The sequence below is a fragment of the Natator depressus genome, chromosome 24 (assembly GCF_965152275.1).
Source record: "Natator depressus isolate rNatDep1 chromosome 24, rNatDep2.hap1, whole genome shotgun sequence".
In the NCBI taxonomy this organism is placed as follows: Eukaryota; Metazoa; Chordata; order Testudines; family Cheloniidae; genus Natator; species Natator depressus.
This window is the reverse complement of record NC_134257.1, coordinates 19,508,598-19,519,378: the sequence shown is the minus strand read 5'-3', so window position 1 is coordinate 19,519,378 and position 10,781 is coordinate 19,508,598. Positions and strand designations below refer to the sequence as shown.

Genomic DNA, 10,781 nt, shown 5'->3' with positions numbered 1-10,781 from the left:
GGCGCCCCCCACTCCCGACCCGCAGCCCCCCGCCAGCCCCCCCAGCTCTGCCCCCCCCCCGCCAACAGTATCCCTGGGGGGAGAGCCCAGGGCTGGGCTGGCGGGGGGCCGCGGGTCGGGAGTGGGGGGCGCTGGCGGGGCGGATGGGGGGGCCGCGGGTCGGGAGTGGGGGGCTCCGGGGGGGCCGCGGGTCGGGGGTGGGGGGCGCCGGCGGGGCGGGGGGGATGGGGGGCCGCGGGTCGGGAGTGGGGGGCGCCGGGGGGGTTGGGGGGGGCCGCGGGTCGGGAGTGGGGGGCTCCGGGGGGGCCGCGGGTCGGGAGTGGGGGGCGCCGGCGGGGCGGGGGGGATGGGGGGCCGCGGGTCGGGAGTGGGGGGCGCCGGCGGGGCGGGGGGGATGGGGGGGCCGCGGGTCGGGAGTGGGGGGCTCCGGGGGGGCTGCGGGTCGGGGGTGGGGGGGCGCCGGCGGGGCTGGGGGGGGGCCGCGGGTCGGGAGTGGGGGGCGCCGGCGGGGCGGGGGGGGGAGCCCTGGTGCGGGGCCAGGCTGGCTGCTGTCGGCTCTTAGCCCAGCGCCGGGCTCCTCCCCCGGCCGCCGGCCCGGTGCTTTCGGTTTCCGATTCCCCCCCTCCGCCCCCGGGACCGCCGCGAAACCAGCCCGGCAGCTCCCTGGGAGCCTCCGGAGAAATGCTGTGAGTGGGGAGCCCGGACTCCTGGGTTCTCTCCCCGGCTCCGGGAGGGGAGTGGGGTTTAGCGGTTAGAGCAAAGGGGGGGCTGGGAGCCCGGACTCCTGGGTTCTCTCCCCCACTCCGGGAGGGGAGTGGGGTCTTGTGGCAACCCCGGGCTGTAGGCCAAAGAAACCTCAATCCTGCCTCTTTTCCAAGCCAGCTCCTCCGCCATGCAGAGCCTGGAGCTGCGGGAGCAGGACCTGACGGAGATGGGCTCCCTGATCCAGTCCCGCGTGGTCCTGGAGGTCTGCACCCAGGTCCAAACCCTGCTGGATTCGCTGGACTCGGCCACCCTGGACATCGCCGTGACGGGCGAATCCGGCGCCGGCAAATCCACCTTGGTCAATGCCCTCCGTGGCCTGAGTGACTCGGACCCCCGCGCCGCCCCCACCGGCGTCGTGGAGACCACCGCCGAGCCCACGCCCTACCCCCACCCCGGCCTCCCCAGCGTCCGGCTCTGGGACCTCCCCGGCACCGGCACCCCCAGCTTCCGGGCCGAGCGGTACCTGGAGCAGGTGGGCTTGATGCGCTACGATTTCTTCCTCCTCGTGGCTTCGGAGCGGTTCCGAGAGAGCCACGCCCAGCTGGCCCAGGCCCTGGCCGCCGCGGGCAGGCGCTTCTACTTCCTGCGCACCAAGGTGGATCAGGACCTGCGGGCGTCCCGCCGGCGCCGGCCGGCCCGCTTCCAGGAGCTCCAGGTGCTGGGCGAGATCCGCGCGGACTGCGCCCGCCAGCTGGAGAAGGACGGTGCGGCCGCCCCGCGGGTTTTCCTGCTCTCCGCCTTCCAGCTGCATCGCTTCGACTTCCCGCGGCTGCAGGCCACGCTGGCGGAGGAGCTGGCCGGGCACAAGCGCCACGCGCTGCTCCTGGCCCTGCCGGCCCTGACGGCCGAGGCCGTGGGGCGCCGGAAGGAGGCTCTGCGGCGCCACGTCTGGAAGAAGGCCCTGCTGGCGTCCCTGGTCTCGGCGCTGCCGGGGCTCCCGCTGCAGCTCAACGTGCCCATGCTGGTGGAGACGCTGGGCTCCTACCGCCGCAGCTTCGGCCTGGACGAGGAGTCCCTGGGGGTGCTGGCCCGGGCGGGCGCCGGCTCCCCCCAGCGGCTGCGGGCCCAGGTGCGCTCGGCGCTGGGCCGGGAGCTCTCGCCGGCGGCCGTGCGGGACGTGCTGAGCCAGGCCGCGCTCTGTGGGCAGGCGGCCGCCCGCCTGGCCCGCGCCCGCCTGCCGCTGCTGGAGAACCTGGTGGCCGGCGGCATCTCCTTTGTGGCCGCCTACTACCTGCTGCACAGCGCCCTGGAGGGCTTCGCCGGTGACGCCCAGCGGGTGCTGGAGGCCGCCTACGGGACAGGGGAGGAGGGGGAGCCTTGTGACCCCCCTGATCCCGGGTTCCTCTATGACTGAGGGACGGGCCCTGCTGGGTGAGGGGGGCTGCTGGAGGCTTAGTGCCCCCCCCCCAGCATCTGTGCCCTACACCCCTCCCCAGCCCTCTCCCACTTCTGTCCCTCTCCCCCTCCTCTGGCTGCTAGCCCCCCCCCTCTGCTTCCACTTCTCTCCCTTCACCCGGTCCCCTGGGGCTCCCTTAACAAAGCAATAACCCCCCCCATCCCCACACCAGCTGCATGGGGGGGCCGGGGCTGGGAGGACCCCCGGTGGGGCCAGATAGCGCCAGGACCCCACAGCTCCCTGGAGAGCGAGGTGCATTATGGGTAGCCTGGGAGGGACGTGCGACCATGGTTGGACCTCAGCAGAGCATTGAGGGAGGAGGTGCCCAGTAGCGGGGTGGGGTGGCCTGTGGGGCAGGATGATGGCTGGTGTGGGGGCGGCCTCCTGCGCTGATGGGACGGGCACCGTCTGCTCCCCATGGAGACGTGGGGGCCGTGCCTCCTTCCACCCGCGTCGTGGGCTTGTGCAAACGAAGGCCCGGTCTATGCATCAAATGTAGGTCAACGTAGCCAGGTTGCTGGGGGGCGGGAAGAACCCGCTTCCCCGAGCGCTGGGGCTAGGCCGACATAACCCTGGTGTAGACACCGCTAGGCTGATGGAAGGAACCTTCCGTTGACGCAGCTACTTGGAGAGGTGGCGTTCCTGTGGCGATGGCCAACCCCTTCCATTGCTGTCAGGTGTGACTACGGTGCAGGGTTAGGCCGGCATAGCCACGGCGTCCTAGCGACGGCGCTAACGCCCCGTAGGGTAGCCATGGCCCAGGGCGTAGGAGATGGCAGGAGGTAGAACCTGACACAATTGTTCGTTGGGGGAAAAAATCAGGGAAAAAAATCCCATTTTGATACGAGCGTTTGGATATCTGGGTTCAACATTCTGGGTGGTTGTTTTCAATTTTTAACCATTTGTAGATGGTCAAAATTGGAAGGCAACGTTTTGGTTTTATCAGATTTAGTCTACTGGATTTTTTTCCTTTTTATTGTTTGTTTCTGATTTTAAAAAAAATCAACATTGGAAAGATTTTGATTTTAGTGGGTTTTATTTTGTTGGATTTGTTTAACTTTTCAAAAGCCAATATTGGAAGGAAACATTTCAGTTGTGTTGGATATTTTTGATTTTTTTAATTTAAAAAAAATCACTATCAGAGGGAAACATTTTATTGGACTTTACTTGGTTGCATTTTTAATTTTATTATATTAACGTTTACATTTTGTAAAAGTCAAAACCAGAAGGAAACATTTTAAGTTTATTTTATTGGATTTTATCAGATTTTATTGTATTCAAATTGATTATATTGGCTATCGTTTGATCAGGTTTTTAAAATGTTATTGAACGGGAATGTTCCAATCAGCCCCAGACCGAAATAGTTTCTCCCAACAATTTAGTTTCATGGGGAAATTGTGAAATTTATTTCTGGTTTTCATCCTGATTCAGAACAAAACCAAATTTCAAAATATCCAAATTTCTCATGGAGCAGAAATTCTGACTTTGGACCAGTTTCGTAGAGGAGCCAATCTTGGCCACAGGGTTTGGCTCGAGAGACGCTGGAGGGAGACAATACACAAAGGCTGCGTCCCTCTCACTGGGCTGAGAATTAGGCTCCTCTTTCAGTATCCAGGGTGTGGCTTGAATTGCGACCTCAAATCCAGATGTCAGAGCCCAAATTCAGAGCCATGATACAGGTAACCTCTGGATCTCTCACTTGTTACATTAACTGGACAGTGGTAACAAAATAGTCCCTTACTTTTGTAAAGCAAAGGATGTTTATTAAATAAAACCTCTATTTTTCTCAGATGTTTATTGACGCGACTCTGAAGCTCTGACCTCCGTCGGGTAACAAGGACCCCGGAGTTACAGCAGCTCACGCTGCACCGTTCTGGGCTGGGCTCGGGGAGCTCTCGGGGTCCCTCCCAGCCCTGCGTTTCCATGGATCGAGTCACCTCCTCTCTGGGGCAGACTCCATAGTGTTATGGAAACCACAGAAACGTGGGGCCGGAAGGGACCTCGAGAGGTCCCCGCGTCCAGCCCCCGGCGCGGAGGCAGGCCCGAGTCAACCTAAACCAGCCCTGACGGGGGTTTGTCCAACCTGGTCTTCAAACCCTCCAGTGATGGGACCCCACAGCCGCCCCTGGGAGCTGATTCCAGAGCTGCCCTGCCCTGGGAGTTAGAGAGATTTTCCCAACATCCAACCTCCATCTCCCTGGCTGCGGGTTAAACCTGTTGCTTCTTGTCCTGCCTTCAGTGCACATGGAGAATAATTGATCCCCGGCCTCTTTATACCGGCCCTTAACATATTTGCAGCCTGGTCTCAGGTCCCCCCTCGGCCCTCTTCTCTCCAGACTGACCATGCCCCGGTTTTAACCTTTCCTCAAACCTTTGAACATTTCTCTTGCCCGCCTCGGGAGTCTCTCCAGTTTGTCCCCATCTCTCCTAAAGCGCGGTGCCCAGAACTGGAGTTGCAGGGATCAGGACTCAATGACCCGGGAGATCCAGTCCTACGTCCTATGATCAGTGTCAACCAGAAGTTTTGGGCTTGATGAAGGAAGAACGAGGTGGGATTTTCTGACCTGTGCTATGCTGGATGGTCCCGTGTAGCCGTATCCAGTGGTGCTGCGTGGAAAGCGAATGGCCTCCCCTGACGTCTCCTGCTCCATCCGAGAGGGAGGGTGATACATGGAGAAGGTTCAGAGAAGAGCCACGAGAATGAATCAAGGGTTAGAAATAAACCTGCCTGCGAGTGAGAGACTTGAGGGGCACCGTCCGTTTAGCTCAACGCAGGGAAGGTGAAGGGGCGACTTGATCCCGGTCTGTCAGTGTCTGCCTGGGGAACAAAGATTTAGTAACGGGCTCTTCCGATGGCTGGGAGCTGCAGCTCGACCAAAGCAGACTGGATTTCAGTCCGGAGTGGATGTTTTTCTAGAAGCGCGGGCGGTCGGTATCATAGGCCAGGGCAGGCTAAGCCTCCCCTTACCCATGCTGTGGACCCGCCCACGCTCCCCTTCTCCCCCGAAGGTGATGGGGGCTCAGCTCTGCCGGCGACTTGGAGCTCGGCGCTTGGCTGTCTGGTGGCTTGGGCCAGCCGGTGGCCAGAGTGGGTTGGGCCAGCCCGAGAGTCGGGGTGGTTTTGCTGGGGCTCCTCTGGCTGCAGTGGGTGGGGGTGGGGCTCAGGGCTCTAGCAGGTGGGAGGGGGCAGAAGGGGCAGGGCCAGGGGGCTGGCCTCCCCGAAGGGAGGGTTCACGCGCCACCCATGCCTAGAAGATCTGCTCTGGGAATGACTGTGGGGCAGGTCTCTGGCCTGTGCTATCAGCCGAGATGAGCACAGTGGCCGGTTGAGTTACCCCCCGGAGCGTAGCTTTCCCAAGCCCGGGTGCGTCCCTCTGGAAAGGAGCGAGCCAGCAGTCGGTCTAGGGTTGCCAACACCCAGTCAAAAAGGGACCCTGTCAGCTCCTGTCAGCGCTGCTGACCGGGCTGGTATGTCCCTGTGGCCCTTAGGTGCAGGGGTGGCCATGGGGGCTCCATGCACTGCCCCTGTCCTGAGCGCCAGCTCTGCAGCTCCCATTGGCTGGGAACCGCTGCCAATGGGAGCTGCCAGGGCAGCGCTTCTAGGCGAGGGCAGCGCGCAGAGCCACGTGGCCGCGCCTCTACCTAGGAGCCAGAGGACATGTTGATGCTTCCGGGAGTCACCTGAGGTAAGCACCACCTGGAGCCTGCACCCTGAACCCCCTCCCCCACCCCAACCCCCTGTCCCAGCCTGGAGCCCCCTCCTGCACCCCAAATCCCTCATACAGAGCCCACACCCCCAGTCAGAGCCTTCACTCCCTTCTGCACCCCAACCCCCTGCCCCAGCGTGGAGCCCCCTCCCACCCTCCGAACCGCTCGGCTCCAGCACCGTTCCTGCACCCCAAATCCCTCATCCTCAGCCCCACACCAGAGCCCACACCCCCAGTCGGAGCCATCACTCCCTCCTGCACCCCAACCCCTGCCCCAGCCCTGACCGCCCTCCCACACCATGAATACCTCATTTCTGGCTCCATCCCGGAACCTGTACTCCCAGCCCAGAGCCTGTACCTCCTCCCACACACCCCACCCCCCTGCCTCAGCCCAGAGCCCCCTCCCACACTCAGAACCCCTTGGCCCCGGCCCCACCCCAGAGCTTGCACCCCCAGCCAGAGCCCTCAGCCCCCTGCATCCCCACCCCCTGCCCCGTGAAAATGAGCTCGTGAGCAAGGGAGGGAGGGAGGAATGGAGTGAGCGGGGGCGGGGCCTCGGAGAAGGGGCGGGGCCAGGGGGTTCGGTTTTCTGCTCTTAGAAAGTTGGCAACGCCGATGAAATAGGTCGGTGTTACAGTGTCGGAGACGCAGCAGAGGGTGCTCTCTGCGCTCCGGGTCGTGGTCCAGGCCCGTGTGCCAGCCTGTCACCAGAGGGCGTCGTGGCACCGATGAGCGGCTGGGGACCGATCCTCGGGCGTGTTTCACACATCAGCGTGAGAGGCGGCAATTCCGCCCTGGGCACCTGTATTTCTCCCCCCTCCCTGCATTGCCACTGGCCCCTTGCGGAGCTTCGGCTCCCTGGCTTGGAAGCAGGGGATGCCCGGTGACCACCATGTCCCGGCACGATGGTGCCGTGGCTGGAGAGCGTCCTCAGCCAGCTTCCCGGGGGGTGTGTGTGTGTGAGAGAGAAACGGCTTCTCCCAAGCTAGGGAGGTGAGCTGGATTTACAGGCCTGAATCCGCAGGTCCTCTAGGCCGGGTAAGAGTCGCCTGTGGGGGCGGGTGGGCTGCAGGACTCCTGGGTTCTCGGCCACAGGCCGGCTGGATCCAGCTCGGGCAGGTCACGTCCCCTTTCTGGACCGCAGTCTCCCCATCTGGAATATGGGGTGTATAACGTGCTCCGAGTCAAAACACAACATAAGAGTCGGATGATATAATGGAGGTTATTGCACCCCAGCTACACGGACCCCCACTTCGAGGCCTCTGAATCTGGCAAAAGTGATGTACCCGCCGGTCCTTAAAGCAATCGAGGATCAGACTCAAAGAACCGCGGGCCGGAAGGGACTGCTCTGGCCATCCAGTCTGACCTGCTGTGTAACCCAGGGCAGAGAAATTCAACCAGGGATTCCTTCCTCGGGCCCCGGCGGCTTGGGGGCTGAACACATATGCTACAGGCTGGGCCTCTTCTTTAGCTGAGGGTGCTTTTCTTTATGCTGATCAAAAGAGTTTGGTGCCGTCTTCGACTCCCACAGGCACCGTATTTCCACTGTATCCGCTAGACCCCACTTCCCTCCCCAAACTGGACATAGCACCTGGGAGTCCTGGCTTCCTGCATGCCCCCCTGGACCACCAGACCCCATTCCCTTCTGAGGACTGGGCATAGAACCCAGGAGTCCTGGCTAGTGCCCTCCCCCCCTTTGGACTTTGGACTTATTTGGAACCTGCACAAATATTGATCCTTCGGCAGAATGGGAACCTCCCTGGAACTATGGAATTTAAAACAATAGGAACTAGACACGAGAAGCCATAAAAGTTAAACAGTAAAAGCTGAACCCACAGTACCAGACCCAGGGCCTCCTGCACCAAGAAAAGACGCCCCACAAGGCTAGGGGATCTGTGCTGCATTCCTATGTCTTGGCAATCGCAGCCGCGGGACCTTTGGTTTTCCCTGGAGGACACCCTTGGAGGTCTCGGAGATGTAGCTTGTCACCGAGCAGAGAGAGTCAATGGGGCCAGACCCCGAGCTGTGACGGGCCGTGGTCCGGTGAGGAAGTCTTTGACGAGTGGACGTAGATCTAATGTCCTATGGAAATCCCCCGGTGGATTCCAGACGATGGGCACTGAAAAGGAAGGAGTGGCCAGGACAGGGTCAAAGAAGAGTGACGAGAATGAACAAGGCTGGAAATCCCGCCGTAGGATGAGAGGCTCAGGACCTGCCAGCTTTTTAGCTTACACAATGCAGCATTGTCGGGCTGGAAGGGACCCAGAGAGGTCGTCATGTCCAGCCCCCGGCGCTGAGGCAGGACTGAGCCAACCTAGACCAGCCCTGACGGGGGTTTGTCCAACCTGGTCTTCAAACCCTCCAATGATGGAGAGCCCAGGACCCCCCTCGGAAGCCGATTCCAGAGCTGAACTCCCCTGAGAGTTATCCCTAAAAATCGAACCCAAATCTCCGTGGCAGAAAACGAAACAATTCTTTTGTCTCCCCCTCGGGGGACATGGAGAACAATGGATCCTCGTTCTAACAGCCCCGACCGTAGATCTGACAACCTACCAGGTCGCTCCTCAGTTGTCTTCTCTCCACACTAACCAGACCCAGGGTTTTTTAACCTTCCCTCACAGGTTGGGTTTTCTAAACCTTTCATCCTTTTTGTTTCTCTTCTTGGGACTCATCCCAATTTGGCCACATCTTTCCCAAAGTGCGGGGCACATGCTGGACACGGGACTCCAGCTGGGGCCCCTTGGGGTGGGACAATTCCCTCCGGTGTCTAACATCCGACATTCAGAGTAATCCGCCCCAGAAGGACAACGGCCTTGTTTGCGGCTGCATCACGCTGCTGGTGCCGGCTCCGTTCGGGAGCCGCCGTCGTCCCTAGAGCCTTTTCGGTGGCACTGCGGCCCAGCCGGTTATGCCCCGCGATGGCCTGTCCCTGCCCTTTGGCTTGCTGCCGGCTCTGCTTGGAATAATCAGACTTTCCCGTTGATTTCTAGGGGTGAATTCATGTCGGGGAGGGGGTTCCTGCATGGTGCGTGAGCGGCCAGAGGCCACGGTGATGGGCATTTCAGAGAGGACCAAATTCTCTGTCCCCCCCCCCATCCCACCACCAGCCTCCTGGCACGGCGGGAGTGGGAGCAGGTGGGGAAACTGAGCCCAGATTCCCAGGCCCCTTCTCACGCCAACAGCCCAACCTTGCCATGAGCGGAGTTCCCATCAGCCCTTGCTGCGGGGAAGCCAGGAGCGAGGGCAGCTCCCGCCCCTCGGTGGATTTCAGCGAGGGCAGCTCCCTCCCCGATGCATTCTTCCTGCTGCCGGAGCCCGTGCTTCCCGTGCGCGGGACCCCTCGAAACACAGGAGCCAGCAACCATTTACCTGCCCGCGGAGCCGACGGTGCCATGGGCACACGATGTGCTGTGGGCAGAGCCTGGCCACCGAGTGCTGCTGGAAAATATGACAGCCCCTGCTTGGGAAGGGCTGGGAGATGATTTCCCACCTGCGCTCTGTGCCAGTCATCCATCCGTCTGTCCCCCCTAGACCTCCCATCTGTCTGTGTCTATCTATCCATTCATCTCCGTAACATCCATCCATCCACCCATCCCTCTATCCATCCATCCATCCCCCAACACCCCATCCACCCATCTGTCCCTCCCCATACCCTCCACTGCATCCATCCCCAGACACCCCCATCCATCCAGCCTTCCTCCATCCCCCGACGCCCCCATCCATCCATCTGTCCCCACTAGACCTCCCATCGGTCTGTGTCTATCCATTCATCTCCGTAACATCCATTTATCCATCCCTCCCCACACACACCCATCCATCCATCCCTGCCTCCCTCCTTCCCCAGACACCCCATCCATCCCTGCCTCCCTCCTTCCCCAGACATCCCATCCATCCATCCATCCATCCATCCCTGCCTCCAGCTGAGAGACAAGCTACTTGCCATGGTATCTTTTACTGGACCAACTTCTGCTGGTGGAAGGGCCGAGCTCTCGAGCGTCACAGAGCTCTTCCGTGGGTCCATGTGAGCGTGAAAGCTTGTCCTGCCCATCCGCACAAGCTGCTCCCACAAAAGCTATTTCCTCCTCGCCTCTCTCATATCCTGGGACCGGCATCGCTATACCTCTGCAAACAACACTGGAAGACTGACTATCTATCCCCATCCGCCCCCTCTCGATCTATGGTATCTGAACGACCCTTCCCATGCATCTGTTCAGCCGTTCTGCATCCTGGGCCTGGCCTGGGGGAGCCTCCGCCCCTCTGCCCCACCCCAGGTCGGCAGGACAGAGGCAAACGGGCCCAGCTGTGGGCCTCCTCCTGGAGCCAGGTGTTGCCGAGATGCCGGGGCGTCTCATGCAAAGGGCAATGCAAATCCGGAGCAGCATGCAAAGGAGTGGGCGTGGGAGGGACACCACAGGGCACGACCCAGGGGCTAATTTCCCTGGTTAGAAGGAACAAGACACAAAGAAACAAGCCACAGGTTCTAACCAGCCATCACATCTGTTGCCTCCCTGGGGGCGATCCCCCCACCCTCTCTGCCCCACTGCATTCTGGGAAGGCTCTTAGGGCGCTAACCCCCTACCCTGTCTGCCTCGTTGCATTCTGGGAAGAGTCCTGAGGTGCTATCCCCCCAACCCTGTGTGCACCATTGCATTCTGGGAAGGTTCCTGGGGTGCTAACCCCTGTATTATCTGCCCTATTTCCTTCTGGGAAGGGTCTCGGGGCGCTAACCCCCTAGCTGTCTGCCCCATTGCATTCTGGGAAGGCTCACGGGATGCAAACCCCCCAATACTATCTGCCCCCCTTGTAGTCTGGGAAGGCTCCTGGGCCACGGACCCCCTACCCATCTGCCCCATTGCATTCTGGGAAGGCTCCCGGGCCACTAACCCCCCTACCCATCTGCCCCATTGCATTCT

The 10,781-nt window shown here is 61.2% G+C and overlaps 1 protein-coding gene across 1 annotated transcript; it reads left to right on the top strand.

Moving 5' to 3' along the window:
- The first annotated feature begins 632 nt into the window (after window positions 1–632).
- Window positions 633–2,119, top strand: LOC141977576 (interferon-inducible GTPase 5-like). The gene has a single exon (XM_074939087.1). The coding sequence runs from the start codon at window positions 893–895 to the stop codon at window positions 2,117–2,119; it is 1,227 nt and encodes a 408-aa protein (XP_074795188.1). The 5' UTR covers window positions 633–892.
- The last annotated feature ends 8,662 nt before the right edge of the window (window positions 2,120–10,781 follow it).